We start from the raw sequence: 27,724 nt of genomic DNA on the forward strand, positions 1-27,724 counted from the left end.
GTCAACAGAGGGATGTAGGCCTGCAGGCGGTGCCAATCCAGCAAGGACCACGGCTCCTTGGGCCCCATGGTGGTCGAGTCCAGCAACACGGTGGCCGTGCACCACCGGGGTATACTGAGTGGGAGCAATCCATGTATGCCAATTCAGAACAACAGGGGGCAGCTATACATAAGATCGCTCAGAGTATGGAACGTGTGGCACAATCCATGCTCCCCCCTGCTGCACAGGTGGCTCTCCAGCAGCAGGCAGCACAGTCCACGGCCCGCTCACTCAGGCTGGGCATGGCGGCCTCAGACAGGGTACGCCGGGCTGAAATGGTGTCTCTGCATCAAGCAATTGCTACTCATGCAGAGGCACACAGGAAGGCCATGAGGGATGACCATCAATCCCTCATATCTACTCTGGGTGTGCTCAACATGTCCCAGAGGAAGCGGTCAGAGGAGAGGTTGGAGCAGCTTGAGAATATCATCTTGGCTGAGCTAAGTGCATGCTGGGAGGTGCTCCAGATGTCATGCAAGGCCATGCAGGCAGAACTCTGTGTTACACGTGCTACCTTGCAAGAGGAAGCACACTTATCACGTGAGGTGCTGCATGCTGACCTATGTGTCATTGCCGCACAGGAACAGGCTTACCAGTCAGGCAGACTTGCTGCCGACGAAGGGGCAAGCTGCGCATAGGTGTGGTCAGGGTACCATGCCACGTCCACCTTCTGCTTTCCATCAAGAGGGTGAGCAGGGCGATGACTTATCTCCCACACAGGTCGGGCCGTGCATGCATTGAGCCCATGGAGTTTTTTTTTTTATCTCAACATCATCGCGTGTGGGTGTTGAGGTGCACCCTGTACCTCCCACCTCCTGGGTACCTTCTCCTCCCAGGGTCTTATGTGGCCATTTTTATTTTATTAGTGTAATTAGTTAATATAGTTTAAAATGGTTTGTCTATTGTGCATTGATGTGACGGTGTGGTGTTTTGTGGCTTTTGAAAGCATCCACTGTCTGTTCCAGCTTGGCCCATTCAAGCTTGTCTTGTGTATGTGTTTGTGGCTTGGGGTTCTGACACATATGCCACTCCTGCTTCCCCTTTCCATGGGCTTGCAAGGATGGTTAGGTGTGACAACCATTTGCACAAGGGCATTGGACTTTTGTCATATCTGTGGCCTGTCTGCTGCTGTACTACTTGTGTTTACACCCCTAGTGGGGATTATGGATGTTTTCTACACGGCAAGACTGCAATCAATTTTGGAGAGTACATTTTTTAACTGTCCATGCTTGATACACTTCATGCTGTAGACGGTAGCCTGCACCCTTTAGCTGTCAAAATCACACAGATGGTGGGAGGGGGCCGGGTGTTGACAATGTCAAATTGGTACATGTTGAGTTCAGCCCCTGGGGATTGTGTCAAAGGAGGATGCATTAGGAATGTTACCCAAGAGGCACAACTCACGGTCCAGTCCTCACCTGAGATGTCTGCCTATACTACTACTACGCTCCGTTCTGTTTGGACGGCACGTTGTATCTGTCTTCCCTCTTGGAATTTGATGCTGCCTGATGGTGCAATTTTCCTACTGGACTACAGCTCTTTTACTTGTTTTTCACACTCTGGTGCCTTTAGTCCCTGTTTTTCTTCCTGCTACTGTCCTTTTTGCAGATCTGTCCACCCGTCTCTCGGGCAGTTATTTCCACATACTCTTACACTGCCTTGGTTTGCCTCCGTACACTTCTGTTCAACAGCATCAATCGGTCGCTCCTCCTGTCTTTCATCTATTACATCCATGCCTTTATGTTGACTTTTGGCTTTTAACAATGCTATTCAACTGTTGTGGCTCTTAACTTGCTGCCAGCTGTTTCCAGCTATCTCGCATTCATTGTGCCTTTCCAGACTTGTGCTGTCCCTGCCTTTCTTTGTTCACACTATCAAGGATTGATTGGGTTTCAGCTCAACCATCCAGTTGTGCCATCCTCATTGGTTATTTTCTACTCAAGTTCCAGGTCTACCTGTCAGGGTACAGACCCTGGGGTTGTGTGGGAGGAGGTCAGATGTAGGTCTCAGACATGGCCCAGTAACAAGCAGCATTAAGACATACACACGGAAAAGATTCCAGCCTTATAAAAGGCTTTTATGCCCTTTCTGCAGGAAAAGGAGACTCCAGACTACCTTTCCCAGCAGACACTGGGCCAAGAACTACAAAACCCTGGCCATGTTGGGTGGGGCACACGTGTGCATGTGCGTGCGAGCAGAAGCACGGGGCTTGTGCTCAGACGTCTGACAGAAGCAGACGTGTTTCCAGGAGCTCCGAGGAAGGTGAGCACCATGAGGGGCCATGCCCAGCCGACCTTCCTCCAGGCCCCTCGCACATGCAAGGTAAGTAGCACCAGTGCTGGGGAGCTTAGCCAGGTGTTGGGGAAGACACGCACAGTACAGCTAAGCCGCGCTGAGGAACAAATGCCAAGAAGCTTTCCAAATTGTCAGCGGCACACGCATGTGGCGTCGCCCATATCCTCGAGTCTTCCCTGCTCCAAAGAAGCTAAGTTATTAGCGCAGTAGCGTTCCTAGCCACAAACTAATGCACCGCAATGGGGGCACCCAGCGACGCACAAACTCGAGTGCAGTGCATATCATAAGCATATGCAATTTGCCACGTGCGCTGCCTATATAAATCCGCGGCTGGCAGAACGCGACTTGTACTGAAGTCATACCTCGCGACACGCGGCTAGCAGCTCATCCAAGGCCCATTCTATCATGTGTAATTATTAACACATGGTCTTTCGTTTACCGTGGGGCCACGTGCGGCTACCTTACCGCATTAACAGTGTATGAACCATCACAGGGGCAAGCAAAATTATACGAACGAGGCAGCAGACAAGAGTGCTTCTTTGAGGAGGAGTCACTAAGTTCGAGGCATGAATGGTGTTATGTGTGTGTGGGGAAAACACACACAATAGTAACTCACGCTCTCTTTGCAGCATTGAACTGCTCCTGTTACCGGACCTGAGAGTGTGCAGTACCGATACCTATCCAACCAACGGATCCCTAACCCTCTTTCCCCGGCGGGGTCTCGGAGGCCTATGTAAGTTTTACCTTATAGGCGCCCAGACAACGGAGGGGGTGGTTGGTTCGTGCCACTCCTGCGCCTGCAGACCGGAGCTGTGACATTACCCATCAGTTGTGGCATCCTCATTGATTATTGTGTACTGACATTGCTTCCCATCCTGTTGAACCATTGTTCAAGTGTGCTACCTTGGTAGTTATTCTATCATTGTGCTTGGACATGTGCTTGGCCATATTCAGCGACTTCAAGTCATCTACTGGAGACCCTTCCAGGGTTTTTTCGTATATACAGGCTTTTTCCCTGGTTTGGGGATTTGGCTCCTTGGAGTTCTCTGTGATTTGGGATTTTTGCCAGTCAAGGTGGCCTCTGAGGGGGCTGGACCCTATTTACACGAAAGGAAGAACAAGGAAACCAAGGGGAACGGGGATCCTGAAGCAAGGTAGACTAGAACGAAGAAGCCAATGGACCCCAGACACAGTTCTTCTGAATGTCATGGTGATGAGTAAATAAGGGAGGGGCTTTTGTTGTTGGACAGTATGCTTGGGTTACAGTGTTTGGGCACTCTCTGACATTCTCATTGTGGGGCACTATGTACATGATGTATTCTGCTGGTCAATGGATGTTCCTGTGTTGGGTTTACTTTTCAGGTGTCAGGGGATTGTTGTGGTTTGACATACTGGGGTGTACACATGACCAATGTTCACATGTGATGTGTACAGGACACTGAGGGTCACTTGATTTCACATGCATGTATTGAGTGCATGTCCCTACTATCACACACACTTACACAATGCTCCACCACACATACAACCACCCTTCCATGCCCACACGTGCACACAGATTGCCTTCTCTGGCATGCTGTGTCTCTGCAGCGCATGATCACTTACCATTTGAGGATCGTGTACATGCGTCACTGGGTTATTTTTGTTGCTTGCCCTTTTTATATGATGCTCAAGGTGTATCCCCAACACAATGGCTGCTCACTCTGCTGTGTGCTGAGCGGTGTGTTTCAGGAGACACACACAGCACACAGGTTTGGGATTTGCGGATTTGGATTGGCCAATGTGCATGCCAACAGGCATTCTGTCTTTTGTTGATGGTACCGCTGGTGGCATGCATTTGTGTATGACTTTGTATGTGTGGGAGGTTGTTGGTCAGTCATTTTATCTGATTCCATGTCAGGTGTGATTGACTCAGGCCTCTTTCCATTTATCACATGTCACTTCGTATCTAATTGGTCATGTGTTGTGCTTTTGGTTTGCTCTTTTGCTGTTGCATGCCATGTCATGGTGTGACTGACAAGGGTGATGTGGGTTGGGAGGGTTTGGGTGATATACCAGTGATTGTCATGGCCTGTTTTGCAGGGGGGGTGTTGTGATATGCATGTTGCATGTTTTCCTTTTGGTCACACAGGATTGGTTATGTTTAAGTAGCTAGTGATGCACACAATGTGGCACTTCTGTGACAACATTCTCAGGGTGGTAAAGTTGTGACAGTTGACTGTCTCTTTGTCATCATTGATTGTCACCTGGTAGCCGCCAGGCCTTTGTGCACTCCGCAGGAGTTGGAGTTTAGGTGAAAAATGTGGCCACAAGCTGGGTCCGGGCCGCCTCGCCACGTACCCTTTCCCCTCCCATGAGCAGCACCTGTGCCTGTGGTTGGGGATGTGCAGGCACCACCATGTCCACCAGTATGCCCCGCCGTGTTGCAACTTTGTGCAGGACACATGCTGCCACAATGATCCTGCACACTACTGGGGGTGCATATAGTAGCTGCCCGCCAGAGCAGTCAAGAGAACGGAAGCGTGACTTGAGCACTCCGAATGTGCGCTCCACTATGCCCCTGGTTGCAATATGGGAAGTGTTGTATCTTACCTGGGGTGGTGTGGTGGGGTTCCGTACTGGCGTCATCATGTAGTTGCTCAGAGGGTAGGCACTGTCCCCTGGGGAGGTGAGGCTGTTTGTCATTGGCGGATGTGTGTATTTGTCTGTGTGTGACATGCATGCATGTGCACAGACATTTGTACTCACCAATGAGCCATGTGTCACCATGCTACCCAGCTTCCAGGTCCCTGCTCAGGGCGGACATTCTGTATATGAAACTGTCATGGGTAGACCCAGGATAGTTTGCATAGACAGAGGTGATGATTCCATGGGCAGCGCATACAATCTGTACGTTGATGGAATGCCAGAGCTTGCGGTTGCGGTAGATGTGCTCAGTGGCCCTAGGTGGACGTAGGACCACATGGGTGCAATCTATGGGACCAAGCACTTTGGGGAAGTGTGCTACCGTGTAAAAGTCCTGGACCACGGGCTGCATTTCTGCGGGTGTTCTGGGCATGTATATGTGCCTGTGGACTGAGGGGCGCGCAGTCATGATTGCCAACACCTGGTGTAGGCAGCGTGACTGCGTGGCCTGTGAGACACCCCCAGCTATGGCAGTTGTCCGCTCAATTACCCAGTGGCAAAATAATGCAGGACATTGAGCACCTTTTCCAAGGGGCTCAGTGCTTGGGAGCACAAGGTGGGTGATATGAGGTAATCCTCCCACTCAGTGACCAGGTCTAGGATGATACGACGTGGAAAACTTTTCCTGCCATAGACCTCGTCATCAGGCATCCAAAAAAGGTTGGTCCTGGGCAAACAAATGCGGGGCCTGGCTATTCTCCTCCTCCTGTGGTGTCCCACAATCAGTGCTGCGAGAAATGGGACATTCATCGTAGCTGTATATGCGTGTCTGTTGTTTGCGCGCACTTTTATACTGTGCGGGGACGCTTCCACCTGCCTTCGTGTGGCAGACGTGTTTACACCTGTGCATGTCTTTTGGCATGCGCGGGTTTCCCGTATTCGATTCCATGAATATGTGTTGGTCGCGCGCGTGTGGGCGTTCCATGTATTTCCTGGCAGTACTTCCCCAGTTACGCCCTCATTTCCACGCGTTGTTCCCCATTCTGTGTGTTCCACCCCTTTTGGTGTGTACGCTATGCAGTGCGTGATTTTGCTGTGTGCGTCGTGCACAGCGTTCGGGATGTCGCATGGACGTGTGCGTCCATGTGCGCCAACCACAGATTTGGCACACATCCCGAGAAGAACATACGCAGGGCCTGCGCTTGCTTTTTCACACTTGCGCCAGCTTGCGCCACTAATTTCTGCACACATTTGTTCCATGAATCGGCCCCACTGTCGAATAGCATTTTTTGTGCTGTTAGTGACCTTGTAAGTGTATATAGGTCACAGGCCGCATAGGCTGTGTATTTACTTTTCCCTTGAAGAGGATCCTATAAGTGCGGTGTAATTATAGAAGGAATGAAACATGTTGGTAAAGATATAAACACCCACAGTGATGTGGTTGTTGAATAACAAATCTATGCTAAAAATCAGGCAGAACAGAACCCTGCCCCTACATACAACCGAGAATAGGACATTGATTAGAAATTGTGCAATAACTTCAATGTGCAATTGTGGACCTTTTAGTTATATGCTTTTATAATAAATTGTTTGAGTAAATTGAACCCTTTGTAATTTATATATGTGTTTTATGAATTGCTGTACTTTGCACAAACACAAGTCACTTTTGTGGTGGGATGCACTTTTCACTTTGAGAACCTCAGGTCACTTCCTGCTGCTTTTATGATATGTATTTATATGATACATTTAATAAACAGAATTAGTGAATCTTTAATGTGATGCCCCCTTGCGAAGGTTGCATTTTTCTTGACAAGAAGTTTCCCTTTGTTTGGAGTAGTTGTAAGACGAAGAAACACCTTTTGAGTAATTTCCATAGAGATACAGAGGTGAGTGCTTTGGAGTGTCTGTGTTTGAAGTAGAGAGAGGAACATCAGAGGGATAAAAGATGAAGTGAGAAAGAAAGAGAGACAAGACTGTTGGTGGAGTAGTATAGAGGAGAGTAGGAGGAGGAAAGGGAGGGAGACAGAGAGACAGAGGGATAGGAATACAAGGACACAGAAGGAAAGGACCAAGTGGTGGCTGGGTGGCTGGGTGGCTTGAAGGCACAATCCTTCTGTTGTACTGCTTTGGTGAACATAGATCAGGGACCATCTAGATCAGAGGGGGAGTTAGATAGTGGAGGCCTCTGCCTTAGGGTCATCACCACCATACAAAAAGCCTATTGGAAAGTAAGGGATACCAATCTCTAGAATTCAGACTGTGTTTGAGGAACGCCTGGGTTATGGAGGGAGCAGCCAGCACTCGCTGCAAGAGTGTGTGTGAGAGAGAGAGAGAGAGAGAGAGAGAAAAAGAGAGAGAGAGACAGAGAGAGAGAGAGAGAGAAGAGGTGCGGTTTGGGTTTGGCAATTAGCAACCCCCTTCACTAGTCTGAAAATAGAAATCCCTGAACTGTCTTCAAGAGTTGGTGTGTTTTACGGAGATCTGTGATATGTGGTGTCATAATTGTATCATCCAGACCATGATACAGAGGTAGCCCACAGTCAAGAGGGATACCCTAGATAGTACACCTGTCCATGATGGGCCATGTCCCTACTAGAGCCACACCCAAGGTTGCAGGATGTGATCTGTATGGTGGCAAAGAGGTGATAGTTCCACCCGATGTAAGGCCCTAGTTAATATGTGTTTGGGGGTGGAAGTATCAGAAGGAGCCTGTGGGTGAAATGAATTCCTGGTTGGCCCCAAAACATTCCTTTAATATTGGAGCAGAAGCCATCAATGGGGATGACTGAGGAGAAGTAAAGGTGGTCCTCTTTAACTTTGGTAACCTTGTCCAAGCCATAAAATCTGGCCAACCCATAGCTCAACCGGTATGCAAGAAGATCTTAGTACCAGAAATCAAAGAATTGGAACATCTAGATGTGATTGAGAGAGTCGAAGCCAGGTATCACTCTCAGACGGATGGGCTGGTTCAAAGATTTAACCAGACTCTTATGTGCATTCTAAGGAGATTGGTTACCGATGATGGGAAGAACTGAAATTACCTTATCTATTCGGATCTCTATGTGGAGAGAAAGTCACCCCAGTCATTATCCCCCTTTCATTTTGTGGATGGCTGAAACCCTAGAGATGAGTTGGATATCATGAGGAAAGAGTGGGAAGGTGTGAAACCTGGCCAAATAACTTCTCCAAACAGCACCGGCCAGCCAAGAGACTGCCTACAATAAAAGTAATGATAATACTGCCCACCACACAAAACACAGAAGTTGTGTCACAACTGACCTGTAAACTCTAGCACGCTGACAGAAAGAATTCATCCCAGCTCTACAATATTAATACATTGAAGGCATGGTGCAAAAATCGCAACTGAGATGAATAATCAAACACGAAACATACCAACTACTGGAGACATGGAAGAAGGTCATCAGGATGCTCGACCTATGTGTAATAGAAAGGTATTGCAGTGAGTGGCCTTTTCCCACAGTAATGATGCCCAAACCAGAAACAGTTGGAGGTTCTGTATATACATCCGTAGGCTGAATGAAGCTTGACACCTACCCATCCCTTTGCAGGTTGCAGGTTCCCCTGAAGTTCTCTTTCAATTCACATTCCATCCATTTGGCCACCCTGGGGCACCTGCTACCTTTCTACGGTTTATGAATTGCCCCCTGACTTCATGGCATAACTTTGCTAGGGCCTACCTCAATGACATAGTAATTTATAGCAACTCTTGAAGAGGAGCATCTGACCGCAGTCTGGGAACAACTCAGGAAGGCTGGCCTCGCAGCTAATCCAGCAAAATGTAAATTGGCCAACTCAGTTAGGTACCTTGGCTTCTAAATGAGAAATGTTATCTCAAATCAGCAAGGCTGAGCCTGTCCAGACTGTCAAGCAGCACCTCACTAAAAGGACACTTGAACATTCGTAGACCTGGTGGGGTGTTACCAGAGAATTAGCCCCATCTTCTCTGAGTTAACAGCAACTATTGACAGGCATTCTGACCGAGGTTCAACCCAACCAATTACAGTGGGACCATAGAGCATAACTGGCTGTCATAAGACTGAAATCCAGCCTCTGTAAAATGAATTCTTTTTACAGGCAGATGCTCAGTGGAGTGGGAGCAGTCCTCTCACTGATCCATGAGGAGGAGGAGAAACTTTTTCTATTCATCAGCCGCCAACTCTTTCCAAGGGAAAGGAATTTTGTCGAACTGAAATGTCAAGCCATTGAGTGGACCATACACAGCCTGCGATATTATCAAACAGTCTGGAAATTAAGGCTAATAACAGACCATGCTGCCTTGGTATGGATGGCTTGGAACAAGGAGAACAATCCTTCCTGGTCCTCCAACCATATTCTTTTGTGGTAGAATGCTGGACTAGCTCAAAAAAGCCAATCTAGATTTTCTCGCCTGGTATCCTCAGTAAGCCAGAAGTATAGAGGAGGAAGAGGACTGGGAATGTCGGTGGAGATGCATGACAGGGCCAGAGACCTGACCCTTTCAAGAGGGGATCCCTCTCCACCTGGGGCGGGAGTCTTACCAGGGTTTTCATCAGGGCCAGTCCTGTTCCAGAGGTGGGGTGAGGGAGCCCTAGTCCCTGTCCATTCTACATGTACCTGGATTTGTGAAATGAGTACCGCTTCTTCTTGCCCCATGCCTCCTGTGCACAGGGCTAGCCAGACTGTTTCTTTTTCCCCTGGGAAACTTCAATTTCCAAAAGGCCAGGCAGTAGACAAACGAGCGAGTGAATAACCTGCTTGTGAGAGAGGCAGTGGAGAGCAATCAGCGCGACAGCTCCACCATCAATCAGCAAGTACGTGGAGCGCCCTCCTCAGTACACAAGTGATCTCAGTGTACTCAACAAACACAACAAAGACAATGCTCTTACCTGCAACAGGGACGCAGATTGGTACCCCTTTTCAACCAGCATCGTGCACATGCATAAATGCCTTGCACAAACTGGGACAATCAAGTTGATTCTCACTGTGGCAGACCACCATTGACTAAAGCTGGTGGACCTTGCTACATGAAAGGAGCAGGCCTTTAGACCAGAGTTGCACCTTTGATCACCTGCAACACCTCCTCTTGGATTGGCCAGGGAACTGTAAGGAAGGCATGGTATTCAACAGTGAAGACAGACACAAGTGATCACAATACAAGGGTGTTTATTGAACATCAAATAGGTTGGTTGAACGCCTATATAACCCTAAAGCTAAGGATGGGAGCAAGCTATGGCCATCAAATAATAATAACGCAGTCCTAGTCAAGTCTCTGTCAAATAAAAGGGCCTATACTAATAGACCTATTGGTAATCCTTACTTCTAAACACAAAAGGGTGCTGGACAATGCTGTATGCAAAAACGAAAGTGTTCAATAAATGTCCTGCCGCTTGAGCACTTGGCTTCCCTTCCCAGGTTTTCAGCTCCAGGCAAGGTGGAACGTTCGAGTGTCGCACACACTGTGACTTCTCGGCCACAAGGATACAGTTCAAAGCCAGACATTAGGTCCTTCTGGCAAAGCCTCTTCAATAACAGTCTCTTACTGCAGAGGGTTTGTCGTAACAAACTAATTCTCAAAGTTCCATTCCTATCAGGATTTTCACATGCACAAGTTCTCACTTTCAATGTTCATCATAGGTTTCCCTTTTCAGGCTGTAACCCCCTTTTGTCGCAATAGTCACACTTGGTCTCCTTCATTCCAGCTCACAACATGGCTCTCCCTCATTCTAGGATCCTCTTGATGTGGATCTTCCATGTTCGAGCTTAGATCCTCTTAATATCAAAATTGAAGACTTTCTAATGTGCAATGGGTTTTGCTTAGTCCGTCGCAGGACCACTTCGATTAACTCCACACAATTATTCTCATCAATCTTCTACTTTCGTTTGTCTTGGCGGGATACCTTACAGAGACTTTTGATTAAGCACAACCACAGTGCCGGCCCACTTGGTCAACGGTATCGTATATTTCCTTCTTAAGTTCTAACATTCCTCAGCAGTTTAGCTTTATGTACATCTTTAATCCCACTCGTTTAACAATGTTCGTTCCAGCAATCATTATTCAATGTTGCCGCTTGCAACCTTGACTTCAACACAGACCGGTCTTGCATCAGTCTCCCCAACTAAGCGGCTGTGTTGCTCTTTCTGGTACTCCTTTGTTCTTGGAGCCAAGTACGATACCACGGTAGCTGCTGCTGCTCCTGCCAGCCTTGGTCAGTTACTCGGGAGGGCCTTCGGTATTCCCGACACACAATGCTGGATTTTTTAGTCTGGTTTCCTGGCCTTACGCTTTCTGCTTCAGGGGTTTCTTGAAAGAAACAGCGTCTTGCCGAAAAGGTCAAGGGTAATTCCCTTCTTACGAACCCTTTGTGGTTTGCTGTTTTTCTCCCTTTGTTCAGCTGCCGACTTGAAACTGCCGTACCTTTGTGTGCTTTGCCTCGCTCACAGTGTGGTTTTGTGCTCCGCTTTTATCCGTGTGGGGAAGTCTAATGGAAGTCGGGGGTGAGTGTTTGTCAGTAATTGCCTGACCTCACCTGACCACAATAGCAGGACATGCCATATATACTGTTCGGGTGTGAGGCTGTTTTCGCCTAGAGCGGGATGTCCCTGTGAAAGTGCTGGAGAAGGGAAAGGGGGTGGGGGCAAGGTTAAGAAAAGCCGAAAAGGTGGGCACTATCTATTTTTCAAACAGTTCACTTGCAAAATCTCTTTATCTTCAAAAAATAAATCTTTATGATCTTTTAGGAGCAGACCATGAAAAACGCCCAGAGACACCTGGGTTGATAATAAACCACTATGCAAAAAGCAGAGTGTGCCACACCCTGCTAAATGGTCGTCTCATTCTTGTACCTCAATAGAGGTTTCTAATCATTAGGGAAAACGATTTTGTATATACATCAAATAGTACAGATAGGATAAAATCCAAGTGCTGTGTCTGTTTTTTTGACTGTACTTAAAAGTATTTGTATCTTGAATTTCTAACTTCTGTATAGTTAAACAGCTCCTTTAGTTATTGCCTGGAACATAGCAAACAGATGACTAGGTCGATATGATGATAATAAGAGCTTTAATTATTGCCAATGCATTTCGGAGAACATGATCTCCATCATCAGGGCTGTGCTCTCTATTTACAGTCAACATATATATTTGTATAATTTGTAAATTCAAACGTCAAAACGTAAAGCAAACATCAAAACACATATAGTTGCATCAAGCATATACCATTGTCATTTTACATACCCAAATCCAAATAGTCGTTGCGCAAGTTATATAAAAAGAAAAAAAAGAAAAAAAGGAACATTTCAAATTAAATCCAGGTTGCTTGAAACATCACTGTGCTCAATATATTTGAAAATGTGAGTGTGTAAAGGACATTAATGTTGAAATACCTTAACTCTGTGTTCCACTTGTGTAGAGTCAATTGAACTAATTAAAGTTCAAACCAGATTCCTAAAGTAAAATAGGCCTTTAATCAAACAACATTGAGCCAAACCTCCTTATTCCTTAACTACAGATTTCAAAACAAGTGGGACTTACTTCATAGTTGGCGTGCACAATGCACACGCTGTTATCGGAAGTGCAGCGTTCATTCTAAAACCTTTAATTTTCACCCTTAAAGAATATATAAATATCACGTTAACACTGTCCATTGTGTATACACATGGACTCAACAATCCTTTGGGTGTGTCACACTCTGCTTTTTGCATATTGGTGGGGGTATGTGTCACGGTGCTTGGCCCCAGACTTCTGGAGCAGACCAGCCTGCCCCAGATGCTGGCACATAAGGGGACCTTTAAGGCACCAAAGGAGTGCCTAAAGACTTCCTGGACTCAGTCCTGGCGCCGTCGGCCCCAGGCTCATAATGCTCTTTCAAGCAAGGCAGTTTGCAGGGGAAGAGGAATCACATTCAGCCCAGTCTGAGGCTTGCTAGAGGGACTACTTTACCTGGGACTACTTGGGTAGGGTGTGTTTGGAGGGACTACTTGACCGTGGGCTTCACCTTGGGACTACTTCTTTGAGGCTATATAAACCACACCCTCAGAACAGAACACGCTTTGCGTTATTCTCCACTCCTGCAGCGTAACGCTCACTGTGTCTGCTAGCTTCAGCCCGGTCTTCATCCATGCCCGTCCTGGTCTTCACAAACCATTGCCTGTAAGGAAAGAAAGGAAGAGAGAGAAGAAACAAGAACAAGGTTCGTACCTGACGCTCCATCTCAGTCACTCTGGAGCCGCCGCATCTGCCGAACAGAAAAGGAAACATCAGGTTAGCCGTGCACAGCAAAGGACCACGTTAAAGACATTTCAACACTGTGCAGCGCTAATACTCACCAGAGGGCTGCTCACTCTTGCGATCCATTGAGGCACCATCACGCGATCGCCGCTGCGGAATCTGTAGGATCAGTGAAGTAACTAAATCCTTGAACTACAATGCACACCTACGTACAGTACAGCACAGCACACAGGATGGAGAGTCTGCCATTCATAACTCAGGAGGTCACAGGAGGTGGGAGCCGGTCCTCCTCCTTATGGCTAGTTAACATCTAATTTCAACATTTTAGACAAATCTTGATTTGTGACGAAAGGGCAAAACAGAGAGGGCACGTGCAGCCATTCACCACTCCACTACGTGTGACGCTGGTGGAGACAGTTGCCGTCCAGCTTCTTTCGGCGCCCCTGTGGAGGATGGGATAAAGGTGTTGCAGGGGGAGGGATATCACATCTGATCATCCAGTTTCACACTCCCACTCCCCGAAGACTGCTCAACCAGGTGATCCTCCCACACTGCTCCACCCCCATGGTCTGGATCCTTTTGAACTACTTTATGGTAAAGAACTAAGTGATGTCTTAGACCAGACCTGGGAAATAAGGGAAGAGGCACATATTCCCCTTTCAAAAACAGCTACTGGGTTACAGGAACATATTAACCTTGCTCAAAATGTAGTCTACACTCACATGGAAAAAGCTCACACCCAACAGAAGACCACCTATGGCAAGAAAGTAAATTTAAAAACGTTTTCAGTAGGATAATAGGTATTTGTCCTCTTACCTACCTCTGAAAATAAACTTGTCTCAAAGTGGCATGGGCCATATGAGGTACTAGAACAAACAGGGACCTGTATTTATAAACTAGCCCAGCCTGATAAGAAGCAGAAAACCCACCTTTACCATGTAAATCTCTTAAAGGAGTGCAAAGAAAATCCATCTGCTACCTCCACCTCGATATTGTCTTGGTTAATACCGGAGGAGATAGACAACTCAGAGCTTATTCCCCAAGAATTATCTAGACAGAAGCAATAACGCTTAAACGACCTGGTCATGGCATTCCCTGATGTATTCTGCAAATAAAACAGGGAGAGTACATGGTACTTATCATTATATCAGAACTCCAAAGAAAAGACTCCCAGAAGCCCGAAAACAAATAGTGGTAGAAGAAGTCAAAAAGATGCTGAAGACAAACATTATCAAGCCTTTTTCCAGCCCAATGTCCTCCTCGTATTGGTAACACAACCATATAATTCCTGGCAGTTTTGCATAGACAGGCAGGTTAATTCCATCTCTGCCTTCGATGCCTATCCAATGCCAAACATCGATGAGTTAATAGATAAACTCGAAAGTGCCGTCTTTCTATCGACCCTAGACTTGACCGAGGGATATTGACAGGCCCCCGTACATGGACCTAATAAGGAAAAGACAGCTTTCTCAACACCCCTGGAATTATTCCAGTTTGAAGTCCTCCCTTTTGGCCTGCACGGGACCCCGGACACTTTCTAATGGGTTGTAGACAGGATATTATAGCCCTACTCTGATCTCTGTTGGGCTTATATTGACAACATAATCATTTGTAGTAAGACCCGGAAAGCCCATGTTTTCCAGGTTCATACCATCATGAGAACGCTCAGAGAAGCCAGCTTAGCTGCCAATCCATTCAAATGTAAGCAGGCCAATCAGCCGTGAAATACCTCTGCTTCTTTGTAGGGAATTGCAGTGTCCAGCCCCAACGCGAAAAAGTGAAAGCTGTCCTAGATATCCCTCTGCCTAAAACCAAGAAAGACCTTAGGGCATTCCTAGGATTGATTGGTTATTACAGTAGGTTCATCCCTAATTTCTCGGATGAAACAGCTGGGTTAACCGACAAATTAAAGAATGCTGAACCCCAGAAGCTTCATTGGACTGATGAGGATGAAATATTCTACAACAACTTAAAACAAACCTTGTGCCAGAACCCAAATCTAAATGTGGTAGACTTTTCAAAGGTGTTTGTGTCACAAACTGATGCCTCTCTCACAGGGTTAGGAGCAGTCTTATCACAAATTTGTGATGGATTAGAACACCCTATCCTATTCACTAGTTGAAAACGTGTCCCTCGTGAAAAGAACTATTCTGTTTTGGAGTTAAAGTCCCTTGCGATCAAATGGGCAATCACCCATCTAAGGTACTATCTTTTGGGGAGGAAGTTCACTCTCATCAGAGACCGCTCACCTTTAGCATGGATAAGCCAACAAAAGGACTTTTACCCTCAAGTCATGTGATGGATCTTAGACCTGTAACCCTACTCTTTCACTTTGGAACACCGAAAATGGCAGAGTCCAAGGCAACGTCGATTTCCTTTTCTGGATTTTACGGATTTCCTGTGCAACAGATGCGGATACATCACATAGGGGAAGGGTGTGAGAGAAACCAGCAGGTGTCTCACCCGTTAGTCCCCACGGATCTCTCTCTCAGGTGGCCAGGGCACAGCCACCACCTTTGGATCCAGACCCTGTGGGTGGATCAGTGCAGGAGGATCATCTTCCCACACTGGTCCATCCCCAGTCTGGTCCCCAGTCCGTGGGGACTAACAGATGAGACACCTTCTGGTTTCTCACAGAACCAGGTGAGGGAGACAGCCAAAGGAGGAAAGGGAGAGCGACAGAGAGACATAGAGATAGGAATACAAGGGCACCCAATGAAAGGACAAGGTGGGGTCTGATTGTCTGAAAGAGACCATCCTTACGCTATACAGTATTGGCGAACTAAGGACAGGGACCACCTTGTTTGTTGCTAGAGGGAGTTAGATAGAGGAGGCATTTGCTTTTACGACATTACCGCAAGACAGAGAGCTCCTTAGATATTAGGGCTTACCAATATCTAGAATACAGCCTGATGTTGAGGGACACCTGGATTTGGGTAGGTAACGGCACGCACTAGACGAGAGAGAGAGAGAGAGAAGCAACCCTTCTGAAGCAGCACTTCCAGAAGCAGCACTTCTGTTCAAGAGTTGGTTTGTTCTTGAGGTCATATGTGACACAAAGCAAAACATGTTTCTTCAGTATGGGAGTAGGCACACAGTTGATTTTGTATGAGTGCAAAGTAATATCAGAATAAGATATTTCTGAAAAAAATCATTATTCTTGTTTGGAGGAATACATCACATTCTTCTGTTATGCATTGCCCAAGATTGTCACACACCCAATAGCGTTTCAGTAAAAACGCTTAAGTTATGAGATAAATCAATGACGGCGTTGTTAAGAAATAATTACTGTATACATACGAAACTGTTTCTGGAATATCTTCTTCCTTTTTGAAACGCCGAGCCCAAAGTAAAACTTTTTTATCGAATGGTGTTGGTCTTTTTTCATTCCTGTATATTGCTTGACCTTAAATAAAAAGGAGGAAAAACAAATGGCATTAACAATATGTTTTAATGTATACAATATTGTATTTGTTTTGTAACAATAAAAGTGCTATAAACAGTGCAAACAAATGTTTTCCACGATATGAGATACAGAAATTCAATTATAACGCATGAATGTCAAAATTAAATGATACATGCAACATTCATAACGCTAATAGATTCGAAACACTAAAGAATGTAAATGCAAAGAGATAAAACAAGGCCTTTTCCAAGGACTGCGGTGGGTACGGGTGTAGAATGCACATAATTTTGAAGAGTCATGCCTTAAGGAGGGTAAATAAAACAGGAGAAGACAAACTCGAAAGGGAAGAGGTAGAAATAATACGACACTGAAAAAGAGAGCTAATTAATTGCATAGTACAATTTATAAATGTCACTGGTTTAACAAATCTGATGTGAAGGAGTATAGCCCCTCACTATCGCCCCATCTACGAGCACTACTTGTTCAATCCCTTCACTGGGCAACATACACTGCCATAACATAACAGGTGTATTTGTAGAGTGCCCATAGAGGCATCCTAGCACTATTGACAGATACCAGAAGTTTATTGTCAACCAAACTAATCGCCTCTGTGATAACCTGGGTATCAATGATCAGGCTCTGGCTTTGAAGAGGGAAAATCCGAAAGTCCCTTCCCTTCCGACGGGCCCCCCAACCGGAAGAAGCACCCAACAGAATAACCACCGACCGTATGAGGTTGCACTGATCCCCACCGCTCCCACCATAGGCATGCACCACGAGAGGTACTCGTCACCCGACCATACAAACCTACGATGGTGCGGACTCTACCCAGAGCAAGTCAGGATGACCAAGACTGAGCTGGAGACGACTATATGGACCGAATTCACTGACATCTCCACAAGCTAGGCTGGAGGTCGTTCAAGACAGACACCATGACGACATTGCTGCGTAAGACAGGAAGCACACATGCATTCTGCACATTCGGGACACACACACCAATCCACACGAAGAACCTAAGCGTACAGTTCTATGAGCTAGAGGACAGTGACATATACATACTGTCTGCATCTTTATTATTTTGCCACTTAGGCTCGCTATAACACTGCAGAAAAGCAAGATGCCAAAAGAGCCTGTGTACATGCTTGCTGATGCTATACACTATTCATCCTTTGGAAGGACAGGCGTACTCACAGGACCTGACCAACCATGACACACCTTAACCTATGGACAGTTACGCGTAGTCAGAGCTACGGTAGGCCTTAGGAAAATCCAGCAAGCCTGAATCGTCTCGCAGAACTCTCAGGCTGCAAGATGCTGTGCAAGCAGAATAGCCCTTGCAGGGATTGCAAACGCCAAGGCCATGATGTTGCAAGTGACATTCCTCACCCACCGCGCTACGGTGAGACCAGCCCCAGGAGAGAATCTCCCAAGCCAAAATACAAATCAAATCAAAGTAATTCAGCCTCACTGACAGTCTCCTCCCACGTGACGTGGACAAACTGACACAATGCCAAGCCCTTGATGCTGGGAAGGCGCAGCTGTCTCATGACGCGGACCGAGCTTGCAACAAATTGAAACAATCCACCTACAGCATGCGCTGGGAATGGACCACTCTCATGGCATCAGCAGAAGCACCCTTTTCCTTTCTGGTCGACGCGGGGGCCACTAGGTCATGCGTACGGGAGGGGAAATACACGTCAGGCGATGCAATGAACACTTAAGGATTTTCTGTGGCTCGAGGAGTGGTTCCATTTACTGATGACATCTCCTTATCCATAGAAGATCATGACTTATCTCTACCCTTACTTTACTCCAAGCATGCGCATGTAAACATCTTGGGACGTGACATAAAGGGTATAATGTGTTCCACACCAGGCAGAATAACCCTGGTAGGGACTGCAAACGCCAAGGCCACGATGTTGCAAGTGACATTCCTCAACCACCGCACTATGGTAAGACCGTCCCCAGGAGAGAATATGCCAAGCCAAAATACAAATCAAATCGAAGTAATTCAGCCTCACCGACGGTCTACTCACACGTGACTTGGCCAAACTGACACAATGCCAAGGCCTTGATGCTGGGAACCCGCGGATGTCTCACGACGGGGACCGAGCGTGCAACAAATTGTAGCAATCAACTTACAGCATGTGCTGGGAATTGACCGCTCCCATGATATTAGCAGACGCACCCCATTGTTACACACTGTCACATAGTCACACCTTATCAATACACACTGTACGTGAGCAGGTGTCTTGCAGGCTGGGAACTATGGTAGACCCAGACTTGGGGAGCCCGTGGCATGACCAATGAGGACACTGGGGGCTAGGGGCTGGTGGCAGGAATCCCCAGACAATGATCAGGCTCTCTAATGTAACACTTTTCGGGTAACAATTTTTAGGGATGATCCAAGTATACCACTTCACACAGTGTCCACCAATAACAATGTGCACTATATGTTCCTACACTGAACCTACCACTCAGGGACCCAACCCGGAGTGGCCTTAGGTTCGGCGAAGGAGCTTGGTAAGTGACGCTGATTGTGATGCCACAAGTGCACATAAGTGGCCTGCGAGCTGTAAATCAGCGAGATGTGCCTGGACTGGATTTTGCTCCAGCGGGTGATCCCTGCTTGTTTGCTATAATAAAACAGCAGTAACGATTGCTCCTTGTGTGGACCTCGACTTCTTTGGGACACTGGAAGGAAGTTAGGGCATTGCAAGAGCTGGAGGTCCGTGGACCCTTGGTACGGCTCTGCCAACCCCAGAATTTGCCCTAACAGCTTGGTTGACCTCCTTTCTCACCGACCGACCCTCTCAGCTCCTATTGGGTTCTTTCCTCTCTTCTATCTCTCTCTCTACTTGTGGTGTTCCCCAGGTGTCTAACCTTTCTCCCTGGCTTTTCAAGCATTAATTGGCACCACTTGCCCACTGCATCGCTACCTTCTGCTCCGTTTTTCTGTGTTATGCAGATGACACCCAGCTCTCTTTCAGGCTCCCCTAAACCACCTCTGCTCCTTCTCTAATACCAGACTGTCTGGCTGCAATTCAGGAATGGTGTTCCGCCAATGATCTATGCCTTAATGTCAGTAAGACTGAGATCCTCCTCATCGGTACACCTGTGCCCTCCTTTCCTCTCTCTCACTGGCCACCCACTCTGGGCCTTCTTCCTGCTCCATCCTGTGAGTCTAAGAACATTGGGGTTATCTTCGACTCCACCCTCTCCTTCTCTCCTTCTCTCATCACGTCACCAGCGTCTCTAAGAAGTCAAACCACCAGCTGCACCTCCTCAGAGGTAGTCTTCCTTTTCTCAATTTCCCCCAGAAGCTCACTGTCTCCAGAGCTCTGGCCCTCTCTAAGCTGGACTACTGTAACAGCCTCTTTCTAAAACCACCTGCCTCTACTCTTCGACCTTTACAATGTAGCCAGAACAAGACTGCGAGAATTGTCCTTGGCCTCAAGCCCAGGGATCGTATCTCTCCAGCTCTGAAATCTCTCCACTGGCTCCCTGTAGCTGCAAGGATCAAGTTCAAGGTCCTTTGCATTGCCCGCAAGGCTTTCTGGGGCCTGGGACCGCACTTCCTCCAATGTTATCTTCCTAAACATCTTCCTTCTCGAGCTCTGCGCTCATCCACCTCCAACTCTCTGAGGGTCAGACACTTCTACAAGCAGATCCCCTCGGCTTGCGCCTCCCTCTGGAACTGCCTCCCTGCCTCTCTCAAATTTGAGCAGAACCACCTCTGGTTCCAGAAGCAACTCAAGACCGTCCTTCTTGCTTCTACTTTCTCTCTTCCTCTCCCCTGCTGATGTGCCTGACTGCTCCATGTGCTGGTCACTTGGCTACCCTCTGAACTCGGGCCCAGGCTCCTGCCTGTCCGGTTTCCCTCGCACTGCCTCTGGGCTCCCCCTTCATTTAAGGGTCTGTACCTGCAACCCTATAGTCCCTTCTCACTGAGCTTTTGAGCCACTCGCTTGCAGCACTTATTGTGTTACCTGCACTCCCCCCACCCCCAGCACTTTTCCCGTCCCTCTTCCCCGCACTTGTGCGATCTGAATAACACAAGCCCTAGTAAGATCTTTGTTTTTGTCCTCCCTTTATTTTCCCTCCTTGTCTTGTTGTACCTAGAAACACTTGTGTACAGGCGCGGTATAAATGTCATGTCATATCATATCAATGGTACTCATTTTATCGACCCCGGAAGAAATGAAGGGCTGAATGGACCTGATGGAATTTGAACATGTGATCATAAGGTCAAACACAGGCCAGTGTAGTGGAGGCATTAGTGCTCTGTGCCACAGACCCAGCTTTCATTCTCATGCATGTAGATTACTTACCTCATTGTGTCAGACACCAAGACAAAAGGGGCAAAGTGTGACCTTAAATTCTAAAATAATACAATTCACTTGGAACAGCGTTCTGAATCTCTGGTACAGTCTGGAAGGCATAGGGGACTAGATGCTGGTGCTAGAGTAAGGTGTGCGTCTTTCTCGCCTGAATAAGGCACAAGTACATTTGCTGAAGATTGAAGGAGAAATCCTGCAGCAGTACTTCATGTAAATAAGCAATCATCAGAATGCAGGCTCATAGAGTTGGCTCCCTGTTCAAGATTAAGGCAGGTGCATGTCTCACTCTCTGCTCAGCTGCCGGTGCAACTCAGTTATGGTTTTGACACCTACACATCATTGGGAGCACGCAGGCAAGTTTTCTGAAGTACAGACTGAGTAAGGTTGGCAACAAGTGGTCTTGTCTAGTCAAGTGGCATCTGGACTGCCTCTTGTATTACCCTGGCAGATGAAAGCCCTGTTTCTGAGATCCGCAGGCAGAGCAATTAAATGGGTCTTGTGAGGCTGCATTTTCCAGCAGGGCTTAATCACATCTGGTCTTTCAGACAGCATAATCTCTAATGCCCAAACAATTAACACTTGAATACTCTCTCGATGAATGAATCTAATTATGCACCTCTTGAAGAAACACTCATTGGATCCTGAGTAGCTTCTGGTCAATCACTGTGCTTTGGTAATATCTGGGAATCATTTAGTTCTCCTCTGCACCATATTCATGGCACTACATCTGCTTGGCTGCAAGTGATGGATACTATTCCCGTAATTGCAGACTTCTAGTGCTGCTTGATGCATAGCCAGTATTCGAAAGTCAGACAGTCAAGAGGTTGTTTGTTCCATTTTCAATGCAAAGGTTATTGGGGTACAGGTCCTAAGTAGGATTCCCTCATTTGTAAATTATAGATCTTCGGCTATACATGCAGTTTCAGTCGACTCACACGATGTGCTTGTTTTATGTGGTGTTTCACAAGAATCTATTGTTTCACTACTATTCTTTTCAATACATTCACCAATACGATGATGGTAACTTTATCTGTGAATGTTATCAATTGAGGGAAAAAAAGAAAAGAGTAAAGCCTTAGCATCCAACCCTCAGTTTGTAATAACTATCAGCCAACCTGAAGTTTGGCTCTACCAGGAATGAATGTACTTGGTTCCCCCCTCATAACAAGGGAGAGTTAGTTGGTCTACCCCTGGTAACTTTATCTGCGAATGTTATCAATTGAGGGAAAGAAAAGAAAAGAGTAAAGCCTTAGCATCCAACCCTCAGTTTGTAATAACTATCAGCCAACCTGAAGTATGACTCTACCAGTAATTAATGTACTTGGTTCCCCCTCATAACAAGAGAGAGTTGGTCTTCCCCTGGATTTGTACTGTTAATTAAAAATGATGCTAAGCAAAAACTCGCTGCATCAATTGGCTACAGGCTTGAAAATAAGCTCCCACTGAATAAACATGCACATAGAAGGCCCGCATTGCCATTTAGCTTCCTCTGCTTAAATGAGGCTTGCACTCGATATGTGTATAAGTGTAAACCGAATATAAATGTTACAAGTAATTTTGAAACGCAGAATGAGCAACGTAATATGCTTCAATGCCTAGTTTAAAATAAATCCTGCAGGCATCCATTTTGTAATATGTCTATGTGTTTGTTTGCTAAAAGGGTTACAAAAAAACAGTAGGACAAGAGATCTATAGCCAGCATTCTAGCCAGGTTAGCATTGAGCAGGCACTGTCTATCTTGTGACTTGTGACATGTTTGCCCATGCACAGATGCTGTAGCGAAAATTGCATGACACAATAGAATATCTTTGTTATGTATCCCAAGCACGAGCATACTAGGGTTCGAGCTGAATGATCCACTCCCAAGCTCTGACATAGCTGCAGTCTTTTCAGAAACCATTGGCTGGGCTGGTAGGATATGTTACTTCTTTGCTGAAATGAGGAGGGATTCACCTGTGATCTTTGAAATTCTTCCCATGTCTGCGCATGGTGCACATGTCTGGCACTGGTGCACAGGCTGATCCCTGCTTTCTTCAAGTACATTGTTTTCTTGCAGAATATTTAAGATTTGGTTGTTGTATATTCAAGTGTGAAGTACTGCCACACTTTAGACTTTCACTGTGTATAAGGGTGCTGGCATTGGTGATGCTGGTGGTTTTCTAGATTCCACATAATGATGTGATGCGCTTCGTGATCTTGGTTAAGGTTTATTTCTGCAGGCAATTCAACACAGGTGGGGTGGCAAGCTTCTATTAACTGTACATCCTCTGCATCTGTCATGTCATTCGTCTCCCACTATTCCTCAGTTGCAATGCTTTCCTGCATCAATCCACATTCCCATGTGGACTTTGATGAAGCGAAATGATCCAGGGGTCCCTCCACCCTAGACCAGGCTTCCCCAATATTCAAGATGATGGTCACTAGAGATCAGTAACCTCCACTGTTTACTATCTTCTCTGGGCAGGGCTGAGGGCCTAAAGGCAGAATCCTTATCTATCTGTCTCCCTCCAGGACTTCCTATGGGTACACTGAACTTCGGCAGACATCAAATCATGTTGTTAAGATTGTCCAAGACTCAGACACCCTGATCCTTACAATCTCCCCTCTCCTCACTCACTCTTGTTGTCCATCCCTCCCTACTCTCTCCTTCTTCCCTCACTTTTCCTCCCACTCACTCTACTTACCTTTCACTAAAAGACTCTTTTCACCTCTTACTAAACCCCTATCCTCACCTCCTACTACCCCCTTTGGCTACATCTTTTCTCTGTCTTTGCCTATCACACTTCCTTTACCTGTCTCTTAACACTACCTTCACCCCCTTTCTGCTTCTCTCCGCCCAGACCTCTACTGCTACTACTGCCTTGCACTCTCTCATCACCATCGCCCATACACTATCTCTCACTTTCACTTTCTCTCTAATTCCCACTCCCTCACTCTCTATCTTACTTTTTCTCTTTCTCGCTCATATTTTACACCCCCCTCACCACACTACATGCCATGCCATGCAACTGGTACCACTATCTCTCACACATAATATCTCACTCTTTTTCTAACTCTGCTACCAACTTTTCAGCAAACCCCCATTAATTCCTATGTTGCACTGTGTTCTTGCTGGTTTTGTCTCCCCCTTCAAGTGGCTTCAGCACTCACCTGACTGCATGGGCCAAACTGTACCTGTCTTTTCGCAAGGGTCTGGGTTACACAGGTTAAAAGAATTTTTAAAAAATGCTCTAAGCCCCACCCTCTTTTCAAGCACAGCTTTGCAGTCTCTGATGGGATCGTAGCAGCCAGGGACTCAGGAAGCTCATCTCCCTGTGGCATTCTTTTTATGCTCGTGAGTTTTGTTGCCAGTTCGGATTGAGGAGGGTTTCTTTTTCTCTTCTATTCCCCTGCAGTCTCTCTTCGCTCCAGTTAACTTTCCATTGCCCACCCATTTGTCTGGGGTACATCTGGGGTTGCTAGGCTGGGTGATGGGTGTCACATTTCTGTGTGGCAATTACATTCCCGGTTCATGCCCTCTCTGTCTTTGATTCCATTTTCCTGGCTCCGGTGCAGATTTTCTTGTTTGCTCCCAGATACAATATGGGGGTTGGAATCTTGAAACGAAGAGAGAGAATACTGGACAGAAAATCTACTGCAAGGCATTGGGTGATAAAGAGTCGTACCCACATTGACATTCAAGGCACTGAAGTTGGTTTCATGGATTGGGTCCCCCAACTCCTATGGTTTCATCCAGCCATGTGTCCTGCCTCAGCTTGGGTGGGGTTCCTGTCTCCCTGACCCAGTCACAGCATGCAGACCAAAAATATCTGAGCTCTGCATGGGGGTGAGTTTCTAGGTACATTGTGTCAAGAGCACAGAGGCGTTTGTGTCCAAAGGGAAGACTTGTCTGCCATTGGTGCTAAAAAGTATTGTATCATGGTGTGCTGTGTACATTGATTGTTGATGTGCATGCTCTTCTGCTGTTTGATGTCTGTTTTGCGGGGTGTTAAATTGCCATGTTTAGGTAGTTTAGCTGGCATGTGAATTTTGTGTTGGAACATAGAATTTGAGCGAGTTTCTGCATGGAGAAGCCAGTGACCTCAAGGGACTGACAAACCTGAACATGCATATATCATGGCATGGCATAGTAAAATATACAAAAAGGCATGAATGTCATCAGAATACTGTACTAGTCATATAATCACCTGGCAAAAGCCTTACAACCTTGTATAAACACCACAGTCCTACAACTAGTCTCTTGTCTCTTTCTTTCCTTCTCATGTCTCTTGCTTTCACTCTCTCTCCCTCGTCTCTCTCTCTCTCTCTCTCTCTCTCTCTCACTCTCTCTGTCTCTTTCTCTCTCTCTCTTTCATTTTAATGTTCCACAAGAGTCTGAGGACTGGATGAAGCAGGAAGAGGACAGTCTGGATACTCAAAATCATTGCGATAAGCTAGGTGGTAAGGGATATGGGATGCAAGAACCTTTGGTTCATGTAGAAAGCTGTTGATATATGAAAACAGACTTGGTCCTGTATTGCTTGATGAGCTTCCACCCTTCCAAATTCACAAGTAGAACATAATCCTATTTTCAGGATTCCATGGACACACGTGTTTCCACAAGACATGGCAGCAGGCCTAAGTCCCAACCAAAGATACATGTGAATTCAGTGAAAGCCTCTAGTTTGGCTGGCCAATCAGAACAACTGAAAAACACAGAAGGACTCAGCAGGCCAATAAGAGCTCTAGAAACTCTAGAGTGGTGTCGGCAATATACATTTGTCAGCTCAATTCCTGGTTCTCTGTGGGCTGTGATTTACCTGTAGGGAGAGAAACAAGGCTTAGCCACAATAGGAGAGCAGGAGACCATTGTTTGTGGCATTTTACGTTTGTATTATTTGTGTTTCATTTTATTTTGTATTGTGCTAATTCATACCGTTATTTTTGAGAAATCCTTTATAAAACTCTTGTGCAAAAATCAATAGTAATTTTTAAATCCTTACCCTTCTTTCAGTAAAATCGAATTTAGTTTGTGCCCAGTTACTGATGTGTTTCACCTTGCCCTGCTAGAAAATAGATTTTACTTGTGCCCTGTTACTGAAAGTGTTACACCTTTTTTCCACCTTTTTTCGTATTTAGCTTCACAGTTGCTGCACGTATCCCACCTGACCTGCTGAAAATTGATTTTAGTTGGGCCTGTGGCGTCTGTGTTCTTCACTGGCTGGTGTGCGCTCTGTCCCCCAACCCCCCTGTGCTCTCCACCACCCCACTCCCCCTACCTCCAAGTGCATCAGTGTTTCAGCCTGGTAAGTGTCTTCTCCCTCCACTTCAGCCAACCATGTCGCTCTCTATCTCTCTTATCCTATCCAACTGCTTCACTATCTCCTATCCTTCTCCTATCACTAAATCTGGCCGGAAGAAACTTAAGAAGGACATACTGGCCTCCAACCCAGGCCTTCCTATTGCTGACACCTATGTCACGGCTTCTGCCAGAGAGACTATCACTGACATACTCTTCTTCGTTAACACACCTGACCTATGGACTCGCCACATGGTCGGCTTTCTCTCTCCTATCCTTCTCCCATTAATGGTGGCACTCGCTCGGTGGTCCTCCTTGACCTCTTCGCCATTTCCAGAGTCATCATTAATGTTTATCTCAACGGCACCATCATGGTTTAGGGTCAACAACCCAACCTTCTCTTCGACAGGCTCCTCCCTCACCTCTCTAACCTCACCTCTCCCTCTGGCCAGGCTCCCTTGCCTTCTGTGTTTTCCTCCTCTGCATAGGCTCTCTTGCCTTCTGTGCCTTCCTCTGCCCCTTCACTGGCTCCCTCCCCTTTCCTCACTGGCCCGGCTCCCTTGTCGTCCTCAGCTCCTCTGCTATCCTGTACTATCCCCTGGGCCCCCTTGCCACCCTCTGGGGTGACCATTGTCCAATGTGCGCCCCCGAGGAAAAGACCCTCAAAGATAGTAAGCTGCTCCACATTGCCACTCTCAACACCCACTCTACTGTCAAACATTTGTCTGACATCTGCAACCTCCTCGAATTCATGGATCTTGATGTGCTCGCCATCACTGAGACCTGGTTCAAAGATAGCTCTGTCACTTTGAAACACTCTTCACTGAAAGCTACAAAATCCTCTCTGCACCCAGGCCTAAGAAGACAGGTGAGGGAGTGGCGCTTATCTTCCCAAAAGGGATACTTGTGTCCATCATCCCTACTCAGGTCTACTCCTCCTTCGAGTGCCTAGTTTGCAGACTCTCACTATGCCCTAAATCTTCTCTCCAGGCCAGTCCACTCTCTTCCTCTCTGAATGGGCTGGCCTGGCTTCCTCCCTACTCCCCTCCTCCTCATCTAAACTCCTCCTGATGGGTGATCTTAACATTCCTCTGGACTCGCCTGACTCCTCAGGTCCTTTCCGCAGCCTTTGCGACTCTCTCGCCCTTTCTATTCTGTCCTCTGGCCCCACACACACCGCTGGCCACACCATGGATGCTCTCATCTCCACTGACATCCCTCTTTCTGCCTCCCTCTCTTAGACTGACCACTCTCTACTATCAACACAACTGAAGCTCTCCTCTCCTCTTGCAGCAATACATCCGGCACAGCCACTTGGCTTCAAAGTCACCAGACCCATGAAAAAAGTGGCAGTGGCTGCCTTTGCCGCCTCCTACTTTCCACCATCCACCCCTTCGGCTGACTCCTACCCTGACACAGCCCTCTCTAACCTCAATCTCTCTATCTCCAACACTCTTGACATTCTTGCCCCTGCCATGAGGGTCCGACTGAAGCCTTCCAAAACACTCTTGACATTCT

General features: G+C 46.7%; 1 protein-coding gene across 1 annotated transcript in view; it reads right to left on the minus strand.

The window, feature by feature from the left end:
- LOC138481013 (protein FAM162A-like) overlaps window positions 1-27,724 on the minus strand; it is a 188,786-nt gene that overhangs the window by 115,504 nt on the left and 45,558 nt on the right. Inside the window, exon 2 of the mRNA XM_069612860.1 lies at window positions 16,483-16,588. Coding sequence (XP_069468961.1) covers window positions 16,483-16,588 — 106 coding nt within the window. The remainder of the gene's footprint in view (window positions 1-16,482; window positions 16,589-27,724) is intronic.

This window comes from Ambystoma mexicanum, chromosome 5p (assembly GCF_040938575.1).
Source record: "Ambystoma mexicanum isolate Mex_15411 chromosome 5p, UKY_AmexF1_1, whole genome shotgun sequence".
Taxonomy (NCBI): Eukaryota; Metazoa; Chordata; class Amphibia; order Caudata; family Ambystomatidae; genus Ambystoma; species Ambystoma mexicanum.